Source organism: Nanorana parkeri, unplaced genomic scaffold (assembly GCF_000935625.1).
Source record: "Nanorana parkeri isolate BGI_ZX_2015 unplaced genomic scaffold, ASM93562v1 scaffold201, whole genome shotgun sequence".
NCBI classification, from domain to species: Eukaryota; Metazoa; Chordata; class Amphibia; order Anura; family Dicroglossidae; genus Nanorana; species Nanorana parkeri.
Genome location: NW_017306469.1, coordinates 675,940 through 701,222, shown reverse-complemented (window position 1 = coordinate 701,222; position 25,283 = coordinate 675,940). Strand labels below are relative to the sequence as shown.

Sequence of the window (25,283 nt, the reverse complement as noted above, 5' to 3'; positions counted from 1 at the left end):
AGCACACAGTGGTGCAGTGGGGGGGGTGAGGGGGGGGGAAATGTCTGCAGAGCTTTGGGGCAAAGAATGGAAAATACACCAGCCTTAAAGGCAGAGTCCACTTTATGGAGAGATGAATATACACACCCTTGCTGCAAAAAGAAAAAAACAATTGCATGTACTCATTTTCTGTATTGGAGCGTGCAAAGCAACACGAGCAATGGCCAGACTCCTGCAGACTATTCCTCCAGCCCCAGGTGTGCACAGTATGGACCTTGGGTTATGGAACAGGAGGAAGTTATCAGTGGGGTGACGTCACTCCATTTGTACTGAGATTAGGGCTGAAACTAATCGTTGGCAGTGATTCTCATTATTGATTATTTGATCTGCGCTTTGTCCCCCCTGATCCCCGCTGCTCCCAGCAAGGATCACAGGGGACACAGACCCCTGCAGCTGGTGCCCAGTGGTGAGGAGAGCTCCCCCAAACCTCTTTCCCCCTTCCGCTGCTTCTACCACCACTTCCTCCTCCCCACTGCATGCAGTGATCTGTGTCCCTTGCAATCCCTGCTGATCTCACCCGCCAGGACCGGCAGAGGCAGCAGGGCTCAGCGTAGACGCAGACCGGTGCAGCCGGCACCAGCGAGGAGGAAAGCTTGTTTACACCATGTCCAGACCAGAACAGTTTGTTCCTAGACCAAAAAATGCATCCCAATGTATCCCTATGGTATTTCTGGGCTCTGTTCACACCAGCGCAGTCCGTTCTACACCAGAAAAATACGGCTGGTCTCATTTTCTCTGGTCTGAAAACAACTGAAACGCATCAAAACTGCATGCAAACGCACTGGACGGCACTTCTAAGCCCATTTTAAGCTTAAAGGAGAACTATGAGGTGAGTGCTTTTCACTCTCCTCATAGTTCTAGCCGACCTGTGACAATGAGACTGTCACAGGTCGGCTCAGTAGATCGGGGGGTGAGCGAACATATATCGGCGTTCGCTCACCTCTCGATCCTGTAACAGCTCTCTGCCGTGACAGGGGAGGGGCTCTATTCCCCCCTTTCCGCTCCGATCCGCCAGCGCTGACTGGCGGAACGGACGGGGGAGGGGGCGGGTACAGCTGGCTCTGCCTCTAGATAGGCAGAGCCAGCTGTCACTCACGCAGCTGGGCGGATCCAGACATAATTGTCGGCATCCGCTTCAGCTGCTGCGTCTCAGTATACCGCGAGCTGTAGCTCGCGGTATACGGAGCTTAGGGTGACGGGAGGACGCTAGTTTGTGTCCTCCCGTTACCCTAAGGAGAACTATGGGGAAAAGCCCTAACCCCATAGTTCTCCTTTAAAAAAAATAAAGCGTCAAAATGCAATGCACCGCGTTCCAGATCTGGTCCAGAAAATGGTGGGAACCTGGCCAGAGAGCAGGGGATCAGTAAGTAGGTGACATATTTAGCGATCCGTCCCTGTGAATGTCGGACATATGTAGTGTAACTCCTGCACATGCATCTTGGCTGCAAAGCATGCTGACAATGTACACTGAGCTACACATGGGCAGGTAAGAAACCATCATTTCAGGGGACATAGTAAGGGGAATTTATCAAAACTGGAGCAGAAAAAATCTGGAGCAGCTGTGCATGGCAACCAATCAGCTTCTCGCTTTCATTTCCATATCTTAACTGAACAAACTGAAGAGAGAAGCTGATTGGTTGCCCTGGACAACTGCTCCAGATTTTGATAAATTCCACTGACAATGTCTCTTCTGCAATAAAAATCCTTCCTATTCGAAGGCTTTTCAATTCAGGGCGAAGTTCTGCTGTAAGCACAATGCAGTCTGTGCCGGGTGATATGTGTGGCATCATATGGAGCTGTGCATGGCTTCCTACAGACTTTTACCTGGGAAGATGCTCCCAACAAGTAAAGGAGTCACATCAGGGGTAGGCAACCTTGGCACTCCAGCTGTTGTGGAACTACAAGACTAACTACAAGACTCATGTGGCACTGCAGGACTCTTCCAGCCTCAGGTATGTCTATCAGATGCATAAATGGGATTTGTAGTTTCACCGCAGCTGGAGTGCCAAGGTTGCCTACCCCTAAGTTACAGGGTCCCTGAGATCCTGGACTCACACTTCATACACAAGAAGTGACAGACCGCTGTGATTCAGTAACCCATTGTCACGCTGTGTGTGCTCTGTGTCAAGGAATGCAGTGGGGTGACCTTTGACCCTTCCACCATTGAAGAGTGCTGAGTCTTGTGGTGATTGAATAGTCGCTGTGGCAGGTTGGCTATGTCACATGTTTCAGTAATTAAAGTGTAGCCGTAGCCCCAGGGGTGAACAAATTAATATGGAGTTCAGGAGCCCGCAGGATTTCTTTTAGGAGCCAGCTTCATTGACAACAGCAAGAGTAAACCTGAAAAGTTAGGCGCCAGCGGTAATTTTTAAGGAGCATTGGCGACCTGGCTCCTGGGATTTGTCCCGCCCAGCAATAGCTAAAACATTTTATTTTTGGCAGGAAAGAGTTAGAACTAGGGGTGCACCGATACTCGTACTCGCCCAAATGCTCCGATACCGGAACTTCCGGGTCAGAGGGAGATTTCCTCTGGCCGGCAGTGCCGCGAGGCAACATGGAGCCGGCTTCCGGCCAACCAGGAAGCCGGGCGGCGGGTAATGACTTGCCACCCGGCTTCCTGATTGGCCAGGAAGCCAGCTCCCCTGGCAACCAGCATAGAGCCAGCTACCCCGCCAATCAGCATCAAGCCGGTCAAACAGCATGGAGCTGGCTTCCTGGGATATCAGAATCCTGATTGCAGGGGAAGCCGGCTCCATGATAGCGGAAGTACCGTAATTGTTACCTGGTATCGGCGAGTACCGAAGTATAACAATTGGTACTCGTACTCTATAACGATAAACTGCTATCGGTGCATCCCTAGTTAGAACCTCTGTCAGGTTTTACTGCTTTCTGGGGTAGTAAACCTGACGGGTTCTGATCCTTCATTGTTCTATCCAAAACTAGAAAAAAAAGTTTCTATATACAGTGGTACTTCGGTTCACGAACTTAATTCGTTCCGCGATTCTGGTCACAAACCAATTTGGTCGTGAACCGAATCAAACTGTGATCTCGACTAAAGGAAGCCACGACCATGTGTCAGAGCGGGGAAAATGGCTGCGACTGTGTTCGTCACCCGACACCGAGTTCGCGAACAGAGGCAAAATGTTGCTGAACTTCCTGTTCGCGAACCGAATTTGTTTGCGAACGGAAGCGTTCGTGAACCGAGGTACCACCTGTATATGTAACCTTTTCCCCTGCCACTGATGTATGACAAAAAAAGCGGGCTCCCGTAAGCAGATTGTTCAGCCGATTAGAGGTTTTACACTGGAACTGATTTGGTCAGTGATCACTGCCAGGGTCCCCGAAATGTGCACCACCCATGTTTCCCAGGCTCTGCTGCCCCTCCTGAGAATCTGAGAGCAGCATTGCGGGTGTCAGTGGATAGAGGGCAGCGAACATCTTGAACCTGGATGTGACGATGATTTCATTACTATTCTTTCAGCTGTCACTTGATCTGTGCTTCAGTGGGCTGCAAAGGTGACATTAGGGGTCTAATAGACTTCTAATATCTCCTTCTAGAGAAACCGTCACCACTGAAATGCTATCACTTGGAGGACTTGTGATAACATAGAAGTTGTCCTTTAACCTGTGCAGACTGATGTTGGATGAGTTATTTTAACTACATTTGTTATTTTATATCGGGGGCAGTGAATTCAAAACCAAGGAGATTCAAGGGTGAGTAGAATTTTAATGTAGCAGAGGTCCGAATCGCGGTCCGGACAGAATAGTCACTCAGTCCATGTCAGTACCGCGGTCTGCCATTTTGGCTGCATTCACACCAGCACTACAACGCACAGCTGATGGTGTGTTTCCAGGCACTGCTGTTGTGCCGATCTCGGCGCATTACACTGTTTACATGCACGTGCATGCCCTACAGACACATGTTTATTAGAATCAGATGTCTCCTCTGCCCTCCAATACAGGATGGTGCTCGGTCGCCTGTGTAACCGGCACTCCAGCAAGGTTTTGACACCTCTGAAGGAGGAGAGGCAGAGGAGACATCTGATTCTAATAAACGTGTGTGTAGGGCATGCACATGTATGTAAACAGTGCAATGCGCCGAGATCGGCACAACTGCACTGTGCCAGGGAACACACCATCAGCTGCCGGTGTGAAAAGCGCAGAGCTTCCTTCTTAATTCATCACAAAGCATATCAGGAAACGCACGTTCTAGTGAGGCTCCCCAGCCTATGACTGGACAGTCTCCTATTATCATCTTTCTGTCACTCTGCTCTCTCCTTCTATCAGCATGTTCTTTGTTAGCATATGAGCACTGCAGCATAACCGGCTGGCTAATTGTGCTACTTCTCCCTCTCCCAATTTTAGCTTGGTTGTATAGTGTACTACAAGAGGCCGATACCAAGTCAAATCCAGGTACTTATGTTGCTTGTTTTTAACAAGAATACATGCAGTACAGCGATGTATTAGTTATAGAGGTGCACCGTCCCATTCATTCATAATTCAGGATATAGTAACCATACCATGTCCTCAATTATGTACACACACTAACTGATCACTGAGTGTTTGCTCTCGCTCTCCTCTCTGACACGCTGTCACAGGAGGCTGAGTGAGCGTTGCGAGAGGAGAGCCCAGCCTCCTGTGACAGCGCGGCCGGTCTCCGCCCACACACCGCTCTGCCGCACTGTGATAGGAGGCTGAGTGGTGTGGGAGGAGAGACAACAGCCTCTCACAGCGCTCTTCTCCCGCGGCGCTCGGCCGGCTGTCACTTTCTCTCCTCCCCACTGGTACACAGAGCAGCGCCCAGCGGGGAGGAAAGAAATCAGGGATGCGCCGATGTATCGGCAGGAAAATGGCACTATGGGCATTTAGCCCAAAGTGCCATTTTCGGCCGATATATCGGTGCATCCCTAATTAATTATATACAGTACAGTAAGTGTTGTCCATATGGGGGAGGAAGTGAGTTACTTGCAGGATCACCAGGTAAAAATAAAGGGGGAAAAGCCTTAAAGGTTTCTAAACCCTGAGCTTTTTTTGCATAGATCTACAGCTAGCAAGCAGTAGATCTTTGCAAAAAGTTTAAATAAATAAAACGCTTTAACAGCGGCTTAAACTTACCTGTATCTTCCCCGCGCGCTCCCGTCCAAAAATGTGAAACCGCTCGGGCGGGCGCATAAGCAGTTCACATTTTCGGCCGAGAAGGTAAGTCTATGGACGCATGCAGACACCGTGGGACAGGAAGTGCCAGCAAGGACAGAGGAGTCAGCGCTGGATCGGAGACCCACCGCAGCGCTGGAGAGAAGGCTGAAAAGGACAGGAAAGAAGAGGAAGATCGGATTAAGAGACATTATTTAAGGTAAGTGCTGACATTAACGTTGTGTTGAGGCAAAAACATTTTTGCCTTTAATGTCACTTTACGGAGTTGTAAAGTCCCAGCGTATCCTGTCCTGTTATAACGTCAGCATTGTACTAGGAATAAAAATCCCTTTTATGTAGTGAGTGCTGCCTTCCGTCTGCCCATCACTTTCATCAGCTTCCTGGATTCCCAGCGTGCTTTGTATCTCTTTCCCTGCTGCTTGAGGCCCGGTGCAGACCTGAGCGATCCGGGATCACGTGATCCTGCACAATGCAGACAGCGATTGTCGTACAGTCCCATCGATAGAACTTATGGAAATTCAGCATAGAAATACAGATTTTGACCATAGACACCCTTTAAGGTGAAAACGAATGCAGCCGCCACATCTAAGGACTGGGAATCTGTAATGTATAACATTGTTGTTCTTAGATGATTTTATTATTGGGTTTTGACAACTCGACACGCTTAGTTCATCATTGTAAATATTTACATTCAGCACATTTGATAAAAACGTAGGTACTTCCCTGGGACTTTACTACTGATCACCTAAACTGCCGTGATGTCTGAGAACTTCTGGGAAAGGTAGAAAAACCCTTCCAGCAGCGCGGTGACTTTTACCATGGTGAGTCACACAAGCGATGTATAGAGTGCTTTGTCAGCAGTACGGTTATGGGTAGCGCGGCGTACGTGGCTGACCTGTGTATTGTCACCTGGCTGACATTTCTATTCATTTAGGTGCATTTCTAAGGGGGTTTCTAGTCACTGACTCAGAGGCCTTTCTAGAGCCATGTAAGAGGAAAGAACGCCGATCCAATTGTTTCATTTTATTCTGCGTAAGAAAAGAAAAACCCACTCCGGAGGTGCTCGCCATAAGGGGTTATATGTCGTGTGTAGCAGCACATTGGGGCAAACACCTTTCGAATGTTTTTTTGTCATACCCCACCTTTGGCCGACTTAGGCTGGGCACACACCTTACAACCATCGCAAGACTTTTGTCTTGCGATGGTTGTAAGGTACTTTAAAAAAACGTACGATCTGCTTATCTTGCATAGGCAGATCGTACTTACGATGATCGCAAGCCACGCCCCCTGAGGGGCGGGCTTCCGATGACCGCAATGCCGAACGGGCAGTGCGCTTGCGCACACCGGCCCGTCAGGCTTTTATCTTACGAACATGCTACACACCCGCCGAACATCGTACGATGCTCGGCGGGTTTTCAAACCTGTTTGTAAGTTTAAAGTCGTGCGTCCTTACAGTAGTCGAGGTCGCACTGCTTCCACACACCTTACGATCATCGTACGATCGCGGGATTTCCCGCCATTATCGTACGATTATAGTAAGGTGTGTGGGGACCTTAACCCTACAATCTCCTTCACCGGTGCTACCATCTTCTCCCAGTTCGGTGTCATCAGCCTGATTGGTTAGGCCAGTTTGATGTAACACCAGCGCATGGCAGTTACTTCATCTCGGCATGCCAGGTCTGTGGTAAAGCGCTGCACAAACTGTTGGCGCTATATAAATCCGTGTATTATAATAATGTGCAGCTCAGTGCACAGGAAAAAAAAATTGCTGACGGGCAGATGGGAGATTTTTTTCTTTTTGGCAGAAGAGACTTACACGGTCACTTCTGCTATATAAAACCCGCCTGTCATCAATTTTTTTTGTATGGACACTTTGCTTCCACTTTAAAGCTTCAGGCACACAGCTAATTACACAGTTCAAATTACACTGCCTGTCCAGAAAAAAGTCACCGCCGGGATTTAGCTAAGCTGATGGTTCAGAGCCTTCTATTGGATAATAGGTTTAGGTTCAGCAACGTTATGTCCCCAGAAAATGAGGTCAGCTGACTACCTGAACTATACTGAATGATCAGGTATTTCCATCAATGGATTTTTTCTTCGCTGATGACACATAGGACATATTCCAAGATGACAATGCCAGGATTCGTCAAATAGTCCTGACTGAGAAACCCCATATAGTATACGGGGGGTACTGATGTGGCCGCGGATGGTGCCACCAAATACTTGCAAATTGAATAAGTGGTTTAGGGAGCATGAGAGACATCATTGTCACACACGGATTGGCCACCACAGAGTCCAGACCTTAACCCCATTGAGAATCCTTGGGATGTGCTGGAGAAGACATTACACAGTGCTCCGACTCTCCCATCATCAAAATGAATGCAACTCTGGACGCAAATAAAAGTTGTGACATTGCGTAAGCGTATAGAAACGATGCCATGGGGAATGCGTGCCATAGTCAAAGCTAAAGGCAGTCCAGCAAAATACAGTGATACCTCGGTTAACGAAAAGAGCGACGAGGGACAATTCGGTTCGCGAACAGGAAGTTCCACAAAATTTTGCTTCCGTTCACAAACTCCAATTCGGGTGAATAACACGACCGCGGCCATCTTCCCCGCTCTGACACGTGGTCGTGGCTTCCTCTAGTCGAGATTGCAGACAAGACCTGTGCACACTTGCTGTGAAGCTTTTTTGTCTGCCTTATAGCACATACAGTACTGTACAGTATTATTGAATCCAACATGACTCCAAAGAAAGTGCAGAGGTTAGTGTTCAGTCTCTTCATGCTGTACTGTACTTTGTTTCATATTTATGTGGTTAAAAAAAAATGTCTACATCTGGTTCAGAACGGATTTACCTCATTTACATTGAACCTTCAGGGGAAATGTGATTCGGTTTGCAACCAGAATCGTGGAACCAATTAAGTTCGTGAACCGAGGTACCACTGTATTAGATTGTGTGACTTGTATTTTTTGGCCAGGCAGTGTACAGTACATACAGGTGGCCTGTACTACGAAGTTCCACCATTCGGTGGCGCTGTCTGAAAAGGTAACTTTTACACTAGAATGTCTTCTGCTGTAGAAAATGGGAGTTCATGTTCCTACACATAAGTAAATAGAACTTTTTAAAGGAGAACTATGGGGTTAGGGCTTTTCCCCATAGTTCTCCTTAGGGTAATGGGAGGACACAAACTAGCGTCCTCCCGTCACCCTAGGCTCAGTATACCGCGAGCTACTGAGACGCCGCAGTGTACCGCATGTTGCTGCTCACGGTATACTGAGACGCCGCAGCTGAAGCAGATCCCGACAATTATGCCGGGATCCGCCCAGCTGCGTGACTGACAGCTGGCTCTGCCTATCTAGAGGCAGAGCCAGCTGTACCCGCCCCCTCCCCCGTCCGTTCCGCCAGTCAGCGCTGGTGGATCGGAGCGGGGGGCATCCAGCCCCTCCCCTGTCATGGCAGAGAGCCGTGACAGGATCGAGAGGTGAGCGAACGCCGGTATGTGTTCGCTCACCTCCCGATCTACTGAGCCGACCTGTGACAGTCTCATTGTCACAGGTCGGCTAGAACTATGAGGCGAGTGGAAATCACTCACCTCATAGTTCTCCTTTAAAGATCATACACTTCCTCCTAAACAAAGGAAACCAGCGTTATTGTGGAGAAGAGAGCCCAGTGGCGCCAGCTTGTTACCTCCATTGATGTTCTTCTCAGTGGAGAACAGCCAGCTGGAAGGTCCCAGGAAGCTCTGGAAGATAAATGGAGGTGTTCAGGTTTCAGATCCGGACATTTTGTTTAGAAGTGAGTTCACATGAAAAGGAACTTGGAGGGTTTGCAAGAACCTTTTTCCTGCCCCCTAGCAAATGTTTCATTCATTTACACTGCCTGCGGTGCGTGGAGCGGGGACGGTGTAGCTGCTGCTCATCCACAGAGGCTGCACCCTCAGTGGTTGCTCAGTGACCGAAGAGGAGAGACACGAAGATGGCGGCAGACAGAGCGACGAGGGACAGCTCTGGGCGAACAGCCAGGTGAGTCGGCCATAATGACGTCACGTATACAGTTCCACTTGAACTTTTAGGCCCCGTTTGTGTGCGTGGCAAAGTAGCTTATGAGGCATTTTCAGCTGCAAGTGTCGCATGTTTGATGCACATGGACATGCGGGGAAAAAATTTCACGTTTTACCAGCTGCGTTTGGAGTGCCATTAACAAGTAATGGCACCGCAAGTGCGTTGCGCGATTTTAACACATTGCATGAATGCAACGCCAAAGTGTGAACATGGACTGAGCGCTGAAAAGATTTTGCATTATGTTGGAAGATTTTTATTTTGACAAATACGATATTTATTTTTGCTTCTTTGATTATTATGGATGAGGCGCTGGCCGTGCGTTGGGAGACAGTCGTCAATCAGCCTGCAGGATTGAACAAAGAAAATCAAATTGATTTGCTAAACAGCGTGGTTGGGGGATCTCCCCTGCCTGGCTGTTGTATTCTGAGGCTGGCGGGTGTGCTGCTGTCAGAATACATGAACAGTGATTGGATTGCAGCTCCTTTTGATTTAAAAATCGAGTTTTGTCAGAAGGTCGGGGGGGTGGGGTGGGGGGTTCTGGAGGGGCCCAGATCTTGGCTCAGGGCTTGTTCACACCATAAACAGTGCGTTCCAGAGTGGTCAGGAATGCACTGTATTACTGCCCTGGCCGGCTTCCTGCAGGAGGGGGCATGACGGTGCGTTGAAGTCAATGGCATCAGAACACATGGCATATCAGTGTCTGCATTCCGGTCCAGTGCAATCTGCAAAAATGCCACTATTGGACCGGAACACAGGCACTGATGTGCCACACGTTCTGGTGCGGGCGATCGCACTGCAGGCAAGGAGCGTGGCTGCGGTGCCATTGACTTCAATGCACCGCCACGCCCCCTTCTGCTCCTAAACGCAGCAGGCCCGGCTGGGATGCGATACAGCGTGTTCCAGCAGCTGATTACCCTAGAACGCACTCTATATGGTGTGAACAGGTCCTCAGTCAGCAGGAGGAGTGTATGGGCAGCTTTACACTTCCCACTGGGAGAACAACATGGTGATGCTGCACAGCTTAACTAGAAAATAAGTGCGTCACCCACCTGGCCGTGCAGTATGGCAGGGGTGTGTAAATCTCAGGACTGGCTGAACAGAATGTATATATCACAGCAGTGTAGTTTGCATGTAGTTCTATAGAGCAGATTCACACCTATGCAATCCTATGTGGTGCAATCATTTCTGATCATTTATTATACGTTTTAATGCCTAATAAAGTCTGAATAGGCCCCAGAGTAGGAGCGCAGTTGTGTGGTATTGTACGCTGTTTGGGGACACAAATGCATAGCACAGAATTAGCCATGTGCAGCTTGCCCTAGTTTTATCAATGATCCCTTTATGCATTTCTATCTCTTGTCACATCATACATGGCTGCCTGCGCTTTTGTACTGCTCACTATACTGAATCAGCTTCCATTTATGTCTACCATTCCCCTGGACAGAAACAGCTGAACATTTACATTCATTTGCAGATGTGCTGTAAAGGCATAAAAACCCCCCTCCTATGCAAATCCTGTGCGTCATGTAAAATGCTTTCCCCTTCCCCATATTAGGGGCACAGAGGCACTTTGGGGAATCCTATTTGTACGCATTATTGTCTCTGACGGCAATCTACATGAGCAGACATTTTGGCTGACTTGACATCTTTTGTGATGAAATTATTCAGAGCCGGTTCATTGCCTTTTTTTTTCTGTGTTTGTCATTTCTGAGCGCTGTTTAGTTTGGGGGTTCTTCACATGGAATGATCTGTAACATTTAGGGGATCAGTAATTGGAGTTTCTCACAGTTCATGGATTAGCGTTGTCTTGTACGGCATGTCAGTACATTAGCAGTCTTATGTAGTACAGAAATGAAGAGGACAATCATGTGGCGCATTATATCAACCAATCCAGTGTTACTTTACTGCAGTGCTGTCAGATAGGAGTTTTCTGATTGGTCGTTATGTATAATGGTGGTTACACCTCAGGGTAGCTCGGTGGCAATTTTTCTGTTTCAGTGAGGAATGTAGAAGCTCAAAATGGCCATTTTTTTTGTCTGCTTCCTGCGCACATGTGGTTTTGATGCACCTGGAATGTATTTGGCAGATTAAGACTTAAAAGTGCAGTTGGGCTTTAAAATAATCATTTGTTGCAGCCCGACTTAATATTCACCTCTACCACTGCCGGTGTCGCCAGTCTCTGCAGTAATGAAGAGAAACCACAAGCTGAAGATCGTGCGGAACCCAACACTTCCGGGGTTGTTGGATTTCTGACCCCGCTGCTAAGCTCAAGGGTTCAACCTGCCGGCCCTTTATGTTACTGCAGGACACTGTGGTGATGTAGGGGCTTTCGGGAGGAACCACACTGTACAGCACGTGACCAGGGAATCCAACACTTCCGGAAGTGAAGCTTTATATTACTTAAGGTCCCCACACACCTTACGATAATCGTACGATAATCGCGGGAAATCCCGCGATCGTACGATTATCGTAAGGTGTGTGGAAGCCGTGCGACCTCTACTACTGTAAGGTCGCACGACTTTAAACTTACGGACATGTTGGAAAACCCGCCGATCATCGTATGATGTTCGGCGGGTTTGTGGCATGTTCGTACGATAAAAGCCGTACGGGCCGGTGTGTGCAAGCGCACACTGCCCGTTCGGCAGTGCGGTCATCGGAAAGCCCGCCCCTCAGGGGGCGTGACTTGGGATCATCGCAAGTACGATCTGCCTATGCAAGATAGGCAGATCGTACGTTTTTTTAAGTACCTTACAACCATCGCAAGACAAAAGTCTTGCGATGGTTGTAAGGTGTGTGCCCAGCCTTACTAAGCCCTGTGAACATTCACTTTCCTAAGTGAACAGCTTCTATTTCTTTAACCCCTTGCTGCCGCCGCCACCTACCGGTCCTTTAACTGGGTTTTAAAGTAGACGTAAAGTCAGGAAAATTAAAAAAATCACTCTGGGTAGGGATTTTTGGCAGAAGAAAGGGCCCCCCTACGTTCCCAGTGTATTGGTGCAGAGAGCGGTACTGATGAAATAACTAAATATATTTGTACTAAAGGGTGTCCCTCTTGCCCACCATAAAGTTGAAGGGTATGTCCGAGAGTGCTGTAAAACATGCAGTCAGCCTACAGTATTAACCACTCCCCGCGGGTTCACGTAAATGTACGTCATCCGCTGGAAGTGGTTAAAAGAAGAACACGGCTGCACCATTTTAAACAGCAGACGATTGCTGTTTAAATTCAAGCGGTCTGGCGTCTGTACAGGCGACTGATCACTTGTACGGTGCGGCGCCGTGTCCCCCTACCCTCCCCCTCCAAGGCCGCGGGTGCCGTCATCGGCTTCTGGGGCTCATCTGTCCCTCGCGTGAGCTCGGGACCAGCGTGGAGGGTCTCCCCTGATAGATCGGAGGAGAGATCAGCGGCTTCTAGCCGCTGATCTCGCCTCCATCAATGGACCCGGAAGTGATGTGCATTACATAACTTCCGGTGTCACTGGGCACATTGGCTCCTAGAACCAGAAGAATCTCTGCTTTGGGGTCCCTAGGTGACATTAGGGGTCTGAAAGACCCCTGATGTCTCCATAAAGAGGACCTGTCACATTATATTGTTGTTAGCCCCCTATGTGATAGCAATAAAACAATGTAAAAAAAATCGTAAAAATGTAACTTACTAACCAGAAGCCGATTAATCGATTATTGAAAAAGTTGACAACTTTTTCAATAATCGATTATGTCGATTAGTTGTTGCAGCCCTAAACTAACATAAAAGAAAAAATGCAAAATAAAATGTTTAAAGTCTCCCCCACCCCCGTGTGCATGCGCATACAATGCAAACTCGCGTCGGATGAGCCTACATGCAAAAACAAACACAAATGTTATATATCGTCGCGAGCGTCGGAGTGAGAGCAATAATTCTAGGCCCATCAATCACTGTTAGCACTAAACTGATGAGCGGTAAAAGCGTTTAAAGTATCGCCTACGGGAAATTTTGGTTATTGTCGTTTTTTGCGGTTTCACGGATGCACGCAATTTTAGGGCTTGACATGTTTGGTATCTATTTACCCGGCGTGTCCCCATCTTTTATATTTTACCGAAAAATTGGGCATTATATTCTGTTTCTGTGCACTACATTTTATTTTAGTGTATTTTATCCTAAAAATACTTGTTTGATAAACATTTGCGCAAATACCGCGCGACATAAAAAATTGCGACTAGCATCTTTTTATTCTACAGGGCCTCCGCTTTCAGAAAATATATCACTGTTTGGGGGTCAGAAGCTGTTTTCTAGCCAACAATTCTGATTTTATCATGTGTGTGCAAATGTAAGAAATCGCTCCGGGCAGCAAGTGGTTAATAAAAGATGTAGGAAATGGTATATTATGTGAGGAATTGAAAACGGCACAACATCATTTAGAATCTGGCCGGTGATGTTTTATTGAAGAATTGTTTTGCTGTTCTTTGTAGGGTTGAGTGTCTACACAAGGGGCAGCCATGGACAAAGGAGGCAACATTCAGCTGGAGATCCCAGAGTTCAGCAACTCTGTCCTGAGTCACCTCAACCAGCTGCGGATGCAAGGCCGCCTGTGCGACATTGTGGTCAATGTGCAGGGCCAGTCCTTTCGGGCACACAAAGTGGTGCTAGCTGCAAGTTCACCCTATTTTCGAGATCACATGTCCCTGAACGAGATGAACGCCGTGTCTTTATCGGTTATCAAGAACCCGGGGGTCTTCGAGCAGCTTCTCACCTTCTGCTACACAGGGCGTATTTGCCTGCAGCTCGCCGACATCATAAGCTATCTGACCGCCGCCAGCTTCTTGCAAATGCAGCACGTCATCGATAAGTGCACACAGATCCTCGAAGGCATCCACTTAAAGATCAGTTCCCCCGAATCGGAGGAAGAACTAAGTCAAACCAGGCCCAAACATCAAGAGAGGGCGCAGGATTCACACCGCGTCACCCAGAGTTTGACTCGATCCTTGAGTCCACGGCACAGCACTCCAAGGACCTCAGGGAACCGGAGGGGCCAGGTAAGCACTGTACTAGACATTAGAGAGCTGAGCCCAGCTGAGGAGTCCACAAGTCCTCAGATGGTGGAGCAAGGATCAGATGTGGAGAGCAGGGAGCCCATTCTTCGAATTAACCGAGCAGGACAATGGTATGTGGAAACAGGGTCGGCGGACCGAGGAGAGCGGAGTGACGACGATGTCAGGGTGATGGGGGCCCTGCGTATCAAGACGGAGAATTTGGATGAGTGGTTGGGTCCAGAAAACCAGCCGTCGGGTGAGGACGGAAGCAGTGCAGAGGAAGTGACTGCAATGGTCATCGATACAACAGGGCACAGTGCTGCCGGACAGGAGAGCTTCAGTTTGGCGTCCTCTGGTTCCAAAGTATCCAGGCCAACCAGCAGCGAAATAGACAGGTAAGTGGTGATCGATCCACCTCAAAGTAATAAAGATTTTGTAAGAAGATATGCAAATGTCTACCGTGTTTGTATAGATAGTAGCGGGTAAAAAACACAAACAAGGGGCGCCTTTCCTGGTGCAGACAAATTTATTAAGATCAGAATAGAAGGTAAATATAAAACATACTCACAAAATTCATGATAGAAGTATAAAAAGTATATAAGTTAAGTCCATGGACCCAAGGTGAAGTCTATGAAAGCTGCACAGCCGTGTCTATGTGTCAGCAGGAGACTGTGTGCTGTAGCGGGTAATCACATTCAATGGGACTTGTAGAAGATGTTTTGCAGCCTATGCAAGCCACTTCTTAAGTTCTAATGAGTGTCACCAACATACCCCAGCATTTAAATCCACACAGGTAGCACTGTCACCTTAATCCAGTCACCATGTAATGAGTCAAGGCAGATGTTGATTGTCCAAGAGGTTTAAACGTAGAACTACCCTGTTCTAGTTACATAATCTCATCCCGTGACTGCGGGAAATCTGTGTGGGTGTCAATCTTTTGAAGTTTACATGACTAATGGCCAAAGATGTGATATTTTTTTTTTTTTTAATCACTAGGGTGGGAATGTTAAAATGGTATTATATGTGGACGGCAGATAGCATTGAAGGCCCCCAGCCTGTTTGGGGATGATTGTGCCAGTTTGATGTAGATGGCCTCTTGCAAACTCTTGTTTCCTGTCTCTTGAAAATGTGCACCTCGCTGTCCTTAAGGTCTCGTTCACACCTAGGCGTATTGCATATGCGTGTCTGTCGCGCGTTTTTTTACTGCGATTCGCGGTAAAAAAAAGTGGCGCGACAAACGCGCGTTTCTGAAGGCTACTTGGCTGTATCCCAATGGAAACGCACAACAAAACGGCCCAAAGTAGTACCTGTACCTTTTCAGGCGTGGGCCGTTTTGTAGCGCGTTAGGGACGGGCGGAAATACGCCAAGGTGGGAACGAGACCATTGAATACAATGGGATTTATATTTTTGAGCGTTTTGTAGAGCGTTCGTCGAGCGTAGAACGCGCTACAAAACGTTCAGGTGTGAACGAGGGCTAAAATAATGTCCCCTTTCCTTACGGTGTAGAGGAACTGCCCTTTGAGGTGTAGGAATCCTGACCAGTAGAATTGCCCTCCTATTCCACATATAAAATCTCTACCCCATTGATTTGACTACACTGCACTCCTTCAGCCATGTCATTCGAAGGATTGACACCTATGCAGGCTTCCTGACGCCAAAGACGGGATTAATTTTGATGTGACTAAAACAGGACGGCTCCACAACTGTATCAGTACTGCTTGGACCGAGAGGAAGAGGGTAGACCCCCGAGAGGATGTCCTAAAAAATTAACTGTTTTTGCAAATCAAAGAAAAATGATCACCAATGGTACTTTGCTGTGTTGTTACAAGTAGGGATGCATCGATACCGAGTATTTGGGCGAGTACTCGTTCTTGCCCAAATGCTAAGATACTTACCTTCGATGTAGAAACTTTCAGTCGGAGGGAGATCTCCCAATGACCAGCAGTGCCAAGGGATCATGCTAGGCAGCCTGGCTTCCTAACTAATCAGGAAGCCGGGCGGCACGTAATGACCCGACTTCCTGATTGGTCAGGAAGCCAGGCTGCCTAGGAACAAGTAAAGCTGGGTGGCACGTCATAACTCGCCTCCTGGCTTGCTGATTGGTCAGGATGCTACGCTGTCTAGAACAAGTGACGCCGGCTTCCTAGCTAATCAGGAAGGTGGGCGACGGGTCACGATCTGCTGCCCGACTTCCTGATAATCAGGGCACAATGCACCTGTATTGGTATCATCGAGTACTGAAAACAAATATCGGTACTCGTACTTGATACTGAAAAACCGGTATCGGTGCTTTCCTAGTTACAAGTGCACCAATACCGCCACAACCAGTTAATAATTTAAATGTTTTGCTTCAACACTAAAGGGTCTATTTATAAATGGTGTCACGCAACTTGCACCCAAGATTCACACATTTTTCTAATTGAATTCAACTGGAAACGTGTGTGAATCCTGGGTATGCGTTATGTGAATCTTTTGTGAAAACATTTATAAATAGACCCCACTCAGGTCATTATAATGGGGATGCTTAGGAGTGTTTCTTTTAAGACAATCCGTATCTATAGCGGATGACCAGTACAGGTTTTCTTTCTCCGGTGTTCTCTTTATTTTTGTAAGGAAATGTTCCAGGTAAATGTTCCCACGTCATCTGACACTGTTTATTTCCCTTACTACCCAAGATTCAGCCCATCTGGCAGTGTGGGCGCCATGCCAGAGAGGCACAGAGCAAAGAGTGAGTCTCCTCGGCGGTTGGAGGAACCAAAGCAGCACAGCTCCCAGGTCAGTGATTGGCTGAAAATTACATTCTAAAATCTATTTTTTTTTTTTTTTGCATTTTCATCTTGCCCTCACAGTATTTCTATTGCTTTCCTCTTCAGGGGTGTCTGCCCCTCAGTATCTCTCGGGTGTATATAGAGTAAGTATGCCAGCCACAGCTTTCTGAAATCTTCAGAAGCTGAAATAGATTGTGGGAGAGACAGAGGCAAAGCAGTGGCAGCTCCGTGCTCATTCTTGTTCGCTGGATTTGTGCAAGAAGTGAAATGTACATACTAGGTTTCTTGAATAGCTGGCCAAATTAGGCCTAAATATGCTACTGCTGTAGCTGCCTTTACAGGACGGAGACCACTGTTTGTTTAATTCAGTTATATATTTTTTTTATACCATACAATAGAGATGCACCTATACATCGGCCGCTGAAACATATCAGCCGAAAATGGCACTTTTGGCAAAATGTTGAAAGTGCCATTTTTTTGCTGAAATAGCGGTGCATCCGTGATTTCTATCCTCCCCGCTGGGTGCTCCTCTGTGTCCCAGCGGGAAGGAGAGAAACTGTCACAGCTGGCCGAGCGCTGTGAGCGGCCGGCGTCTCTCCTCCCCGCACCACTCAGCCTCCTATCACAGATCGGGAGAACGATGTGGGGGCGGAGACAGCCCACGCTGTCACAGGAGGCTGAGCTCTCCTCCCTCTCTGCTTGCTCAGCCTCCTGTGACAGCTGTCAGGAAGGAGAGCGGTACAAGCAGTCAGTGATCGCTGAGTGTTTGTAAATAATTGAGGACAGAGTATGGTTACTATATCCTCAATTATGAGTGAATGGGAAGTACATCACTTCCTGTTTATTCATAGTTGTAGTTATAGTAAACACACTCTGTCCTCATGTTATGAATGAACAGGAAGACTCAGTATAGAGTGATAACAAGGGATACGGAGTGATGACTGGATACAGAAAAAGAGATTGAGGACTCAATCTCTTTTTCTATTTTAAAAGGGAAATATCAGGGGTCTGTTTATATTTCCCCAAAGCCCCAAAAAGTTAAAAATATTTAATAAAAATGAATAAATAAAAACAAAAAAGTTTATACAAAATGCAATATTTTTTAGAAAAAGAATAAAAAACATTTAGGGCCTGTGTCTTTATATTAGCTTGCTATAGTCCCCTGATGCAGGAAGCAGGTATGTGAAGTACATCATAGTCATTAACAAAGGGTCAGCTGGTGGAGTATTGAAAGCTGATTTCTGGTGGTTTGGTATGTACAACACTAACCTTTGCCATTTGTTATTAATTGAACTCGCATACATTCTCGCAGGCCACTTAAAATGTAAATTCTTGCACACTAGTCTTTAGAACCTTTATTTTTTTTTATTATTCAGGGGGAAGAAACAGGAGTTATTGGGGTTAGCGGTTACGTAGAATATCTCCGTGAGCAGGAGGTGTCAGAGCGATGGTTCCGCTATAACCCAAGACTAACCTGCATCTACTGCGCCAAATCTTTCAACCAGAAGGGCAGCCTAGACCGGCACATGCGGCTCCACATGGGAATCACTCCCTTCGTGTGTCGGATGTGTGGGAAGAAGTACACCCGCAAGGATCAGCTGGAGTACCATATCCGTAAACATACAGGCAATAAGCCCTTCCACTGCCACGTGTGTGGGAAAAGTTTCCCTTTCCAGGCCATCCTCAATCAGCACTTTCGGAAGAACCACCCTGGTTGTATTCCTCTCGAGGGTCCTCACAGCATTTCTCCCGAGACCACCACTGTTGTTACCTCGCGAGGCCCAGCTGGCGAAGATTCACCTCCTCACGAGGAAGTCGGCGGAGTAGGACCCTCGGCAACAGCTGACGTGACGTACGGCGGGGAGACGGCTCACGGTTCAGTGTCCACCACCGGGCCAGACTAAAACACAAGAGAATATATATTACAGGAGGACACAAAGAGACTAATATCCTCCCCTTTTACCTCAACAGATTTTAACGACGTTTTCCTTCCCTTCTGCTCCTCTCCAAGTGGAGGTTGGGCCCTCAGAATGCCGACTCAGAGCAATCATGGAATGATGGGAAGTTTGAGAAGTTTATTGCCAAAATCCAGAAAAGTAACCACGTGTTAGCTTCCGATGTTCATCTTTTCTCTTGACTACAGAGAGCGGCAGCGACTGTATGAAGAAAAAGAGCTACTGTTTTGGGGTTTTTTAACGTGAATATATCCTTTTTAATCTTTTTCCAGTACACCTAGAATATGACGGCCCCCCCGAGCATACACAGCGAATCAGAAAGCTGTGCGTTCAGTTACAATGCAAAGGGGGTCCCCCAGGAGCTGCCATAGGCGTTGCAGAATCTTTATCAATGAAACTTTCTTTTGAAATGTTTTTGGCAGACAGTGTATTCCGGTCCTGGCCTGCATAGAAGTTTGATGGTGCTGCCATAGGTGTAATAATAGGGTGCTCAAAGATACTTCTGTAGCAGAGTCAGGGTCTCTTCTATACCCGTATGAAAGGTTTATTTTACTTTTTTTTTTATGTGATTGAATGGGGCGGCACTGCAATAAGTAACCTTTTAGACATTCTCTCATTGTTCAAGCAGTGAATTAGGGGTATCTCTGAGGCTTAAAAAGCAACTCCTTCTGTGACTTATTACTGAGTTTTAGGTGGATTAGGAAGGGTTTCATCACCTTTCATGCTTCTTAAAGGTACACTCCATTCAAACCTGAAAAAGCAGGACTTCTCCTGACTCGTGGGACCCCGCATCCCTTCACTAGTCACTAATATTCACCCTGGTGGCTTCTGCTACTGGTTGCCCTTTTAGCTATATTTCTGTGGTTGGTAATATCCTTATTTCCGGAAAGGACAATGAATCTGAGCCAGAGAAAGTGCAGGCAAGTGTGTTTTGTGATTGCAGCACTGCTTTCAATTTAAGCCCACATTTTGGTGCAATGGATTGCACAGCTCAGAATCATGTGACTAAAGACTGCAGTCCCACGTAAAAGCAGTGTGAAAATCATTCTAAATCTGTCTACAAGGGATTATAGATACCCAAATGAACATTAAATTTAACATGACTTGGATGGGGCAACATTTTCACTTTTAGCATTAGAGGTTCACCCATGTCTATGCTTGCATGGAGTAGCTGCCTACAAATTTGGGGGATTCTGACACTTGAGCATCTAGTTCTACCCTATTCCCTTATTTGTCACCTCCTCCCAGGGTCCCGTTCCCTTGTTTGTCACCTCCTCCCAGGGTCCCATTCCCTTGTTTGGCACCTCCTCCCAGGGTCCCGTTCCCTTGTTTGGCACCTCCTCCCAGGGTCCCGTTCCCTTGTTTGGCACCTCCTCCCAGGGTCCCGTTCCCTTGTTTGGCACCTCCTCCCAGGGTCCCGTTCCCTTGATTGGCACCTCCTCCCAGGGTCCTCTTCCCTTGATTGGCACCTCCTCCCAGGGTCCTCTTCCTTTGTTTGGCACCTCCTCCCAGGTTCCCCTTACCTTGTTTGGCACCTCCTCCCAGGTTCCCCTTCCCTTGTTTGGCACCTCCTCCTAGGGTCCTCTTCCCTTGTTTGGCACCTCCTCAAAGGGTCCCCTTCCCTTGTTTGGCACCTCTTCCCAGGGGCCTCTTCCCTTGTTTGCCACATACCTGGGTTTTTCTTCCTCCCAGGGCCCCCAGGAATTTAGAACACATCAGTGAGATGATAAAACCTGCAGGAGTCCACCTAAAATGAACTAAATGATTTGAGGCAGAATTGTCCTTGAAGATGTCCCTGTACATATGTGCGTATTTCTTACATAAGAAAGGTTATTCTTCTTTTTTTTTATCTTGGTGTTTTTTGGCAGCTGCCTGCTTTGTGGATTTCTAAGAGAGGGTTGCTTGCTATAGGTTTATAGGTTAGGACGCCCTAAGCTAGCTCTCATAATACGGAGGCTTTTCCAGTAACACGAGATGGATCCCTTAACTATTCTTGTGTTTTTGATTAGCCTAAATTTTTTTAATGAATTGTTATTTATAAGAGACTACAGCTAAACTTCTCCCCCTAAGCTTCTTCCGCACCTTTGGTTCTATGAACAAGGGAGATCTACTTCACTTCATCTACCTTTTATTGCAATACAAGTTTGCTAACTGACTAGTGAATATGCTTTAACACACCTGACGTTCAGTATACCTTGTTTTCCGTGAGCTTCTTATATGCCAGAGGCACGTTCAGGAAGCTTCCTGGCATACGAGGGCCATACAACAGTATTTCATATATTTATTTATTTTTATTGTTTTTTACAAAGCAACATGTAGTTTTCCATATTTTATAGAGCAGCGTTTTGTTTTTTCTGATTATTTTATTAGTATTGTTTGTTTTTCAGAGGAATGACAATGGGAGGTGTTTTGTATTCTAAAGGGCTTTTAGTGTTTAGAATATACAGTATATGAAAAAACATGTCGGCCCTTTCACCAAACTGAAAGGGCCGTCCACTACAACCGTATTCATGGTGCTGTGAGAGTTGACTGTAATATGTAAATGGAACTCGCTTCCATGCCTACATCACCAATTAGATGTTCAATGGACCTGAAACACTTCCGGGACTCGTCGCCTCCACCTCAAACTAACTAGGTCCAGTAGGTTGCCCCATGGATTTCCAAGGTGCCAACACCTAGTCAAAGGAGATGCAGGGGCTGTCAAACCCACATAACAGAGATCTGGAGGTAGGTGCAGTTTTACACTCTTTGCTCACACTCACTCCACAGATACAACCCTCAGGGAGTTCTTTAAAATACCAAAATGATTTTGAAGGACTTGTCTCCTGAGCTTTTTTTTGTCAATAACATGGTTTCCTTAGAGCCAAACTGTTTACACTTACCAGAGAAAGTCGTATTAACGAAACATTAATTATGCATTTTCTTCATATGTTTATTGTATTTGTTTCACTGTTAGGCATATTTATGTTGTTTCCCAGTTCAAGGGTTACTCCCCTCATAGAACTAGGTTTTTTTTTGTTAGCAGCTAAGTTGTCTACTGAAATAGGTCTAAGTCATCTCATGGCAGTAGTTGTCAAAACTCCTCTTTCTCCTTAAAGCAGCCCTGTCACCAGATATAAGTTAATACAGGCAGTCCCCGGGTTACAAACAAGATAGGTTTGTTCTTAAGTTGGAACAGGTACAATTTTTAAGTGCAACTCCAGCCCAAAAAAATGTTTTTTTAGTTTAGGACAGCATAGGGAAGGGTTAACCCCCTGTAACATTTGTTTTGCTGTCCTCACAGTGGCTCTAATCCCACACCATACTAACCAAAACTAAAAAAAATTAAAGTTGCATGGAGTTCTACTTTAAATGTAACTTAGACAGATGTTTGTACAACCTCCCGTACTGTACAGTACCAGACCCGGAAGAAGGGGCAGGAACTCCTCGTCTGCTCATCTAAAAACTTCCTGTACTGATACAGTACCAGACCCGGAAGAAGGGGCAGGCACTCCTCGTCTTCATCTAACAACTTCCTGTACTGGTACAGTACCAGACCCGGAAGAAGGGGCAGGCACTCCTCTTCTGCTCATCTAACATATTCCTGTACTGTACAGTACCAGACCCGGAAGAAGGGGCAGGCACTCCTCGTCTGCTCATCTAAAAACTTCCTGTACTGTACAGTACCAGACCCGGAAGAAGGGGCAGGCACTCCTCATCTGCTCATCTAACAACTTCATGTAATGTACAGGAGGTACAGTACTACGAACGTCGGCGCGAGCACGGTAGCATTACAACTAGTGGAACACTCTGGGACCTCCGTTCTTAAGTACGAGTCGTACATAAGTCGGATGTTCGTAACTCGGGGACTGGCTGTGCATCAGAAATATATACACATCAAGGTGTATTGGACAGTGTGGCCCCCGCAGGGTGGTGTGGTTCACACTGTTGACCACCTATGTCTTGATGAGACACAGTAGTGATGTAGGGATGGGCAGGAGGAACCAGAGCACCCAGTGGGGGGACACATTCTACTCCTCCGTTTGATAGAAGAGGCCCTCTGAGCTCTTCAAGAGAGTAAAGTTTGATTGCATCACCCACTAGAGAAGTACTTGTCAATCTTCCTCTTTTAAAGTCTTAAACTTAGGAACAGGATTGGTTTACTGCTCAGCCATGCCTGCTCTTAAAGCTGGCCATACACAGTTCTGGTTTTCTTTTGGTCAACCCACGGGCTGAACAAAAAGAATAGAATAGATTCCTCCAGCAGTGCTACGAGCGCGTTGATCAAGGAATCCCCTCTTTTTCATTTGTATGTCGGCGGCCACTGTCAGAATACCTTCGTTCAAAGATTTTCCTACCAGCTCCTTTGATAAGTCGACAGAGGGATGCCGGCTGAAAGGGTGCTGACAGTGGTACCCACTGTGCGAATTTCGGCCGGTTCCTGATAAACCAGACGAAAGTTGCATAATGTTTGGCCAGCTTTAGGTTCAGTGAAGCCTTGAGGGAGTGCATCTGTATCGGTGAAGTTGGTCAGACCTACTCATCATAGCTTCTGGCTATGGCCATGGCTACTGTGCCCATCCAGCATTTTCAGCTTGGCTCTGGTCACCCTGTGGCAAAAGCACCGTACCGACAAGACATGGCTGCCTGCAAACACCCCGCGTGCGATCATTTCCTGAGGAGCAGAGGTGTCTTTGACAATATCACCATGAAAGTGGATAATAAGAGATGACTTGGCCCTGCTTCAAGGGACAGGAAGCAAGACAAATCTGCAGATGGAGCAGAAAACCTTGAAACAAGCTCAGTTCTGTCATGGCTGTATGTGTTGCATTCCGGTAACAAACAGTCTCAGGTTGTGTACAATATTTATTTACTTAAGGAAAGTTTCTCTTCTTATACAGGGAACTTACCACCAAGCCCTTTTTTTCCCTCTACATTAAGGTATGTGATCTCTTTTTGCCTGATTGAGGCTTAAAATGTCAAAAAGCAAAAGGGCATAGGCTTTGTTATAAGGGCCGGTGCGCACCTAGGCGACACCTCACCACGCGGATTGCTGCGCAATCAGGAGTCGCCTAGGTGTGCTGTGGGTGCCATTATTTTCTAATGGCACCCCAGTCGCATCACGCGGTTCCCCGCCGTGATTCCGAACACGCGGCTAAAACAGCTGCGCGTCGTGTATCGCAAAAAAAAAAAGGTACATGTATCTTTTGTCTGCAATTGCCACGTGGATGTCACCCCATTGAAATCAATGGGGCCGTGCGGTCCTGCGCAACGATCACGTAAGTCTGCACCGGGCCTAACTGTTATGTGTGTGATATGAGTGTGTAAGGATTGACCGTGCAAAAAAAAGAAAAAGATCCAAGTCACATTACAACATCGTGTATCTTTAGTGAGCAGGTTTTGCTTTTGTGTAATGAGGAACTTGTCATAGAGGTGGTGGGGATGATGGTGGGGATGATGGTGGTGGGGGGATGATGGTGGTGGTGGTGGTCGGGGGGGATGATGGTGGTGGTGGGGATGAGTGGTTGTATTTATGAAGTCTGCATGCGTCTTTCAATGTATTGGCCTAGAACGTGGTTAGGAGGCATCTTCAGGAAGCATATCTGAGGGCCGAAGAGCATATGAAGGCGTGTTTGGAATGCAGAGGATATTTATGGCCTTCGTTGGACAATAATGGCAATTGTTGAGAGTACTTCTGATAGTAGTGTAGGAGATGTATACAAGCATGTTTTTTTTTCTGCATCTTATTCTTGTTTGCACCAAGTTCCATCATTTGCAATACTGAGATACAAATTAAGTGGAAAGCCCTTCCATTGGTGGGGATCACCGCAAGGCACCAGCCATGCATTTGCTGCACAGCAGCTCTGAAGTAACCAAGGCACTGTGAGCTGCTTGGTGTTGATCATAGGAATAACGTTCCAGCGCTGGAACCTATTGAAATTGTGTTACATTCACTTTTGTGAGACAGGTTACTGGTGACAGGTGAAGGAGGGACAGTGTACAGAAGAACACAATGGAGGGATTTTCTACTTTCTTGCATGGTATGGAAAACAACATCCATTTGCTAGAGGCCAGTATTTTACCCCTTTAGCCCTTTTAGATAAAAGATGAGCCATACGGGCTATTTGTTGTTCTTCAGTCGGAGTAAACAGATAGGGATGCAAAGCAGCATCACTGCGCTGCACAACTAAGCAGGAAGCACAGCATGCATATGTTTGCCTTCAGGTACATGTATGTATAACTTCACGCTGTACATACAAGTATATTTTTTTTATTAGTGCACATTGATAAGATTATTTAAAGCCAAACTCCAGGC

At 46.9% G+C, this 25,283-nt stretch overlaps 1 protein-coding gene across 1 annotated transcript in view; it reads left to right on the top strand.

Moving 5' to 3' along the window:
- ZBTB37 (zinc finger and BTB domain containing 37) overlaps positions 1-19,182 on the top strand; it is a 19,871-nt gene extending 689 nt beyond the window's left edge. The window contains exons 2-4 of the mRNA XM_018555558.1: positions 13,704-14,659; positions 16,941-17,040; positions 18,410-19,182. Coding sequence (XP_018411060.1) covers positions 13,731-14,659; positions 16,941-17,040; positions 18,410-18,937 — 1,557 coding nt within the window. The 5' untranslated portion in view covers positions 13,704-13,730 and the 3' untranslated portion in view covers positions 18,938-19,182. The remainder of the gene's footprint in view (positions 1-13,703; positions 14,660-16,940; positions 17,041-18,409) is intronic.
- The last annotated feature ends 6,101 nt before the right edge of the window (positions 19,183-25,283 follow it).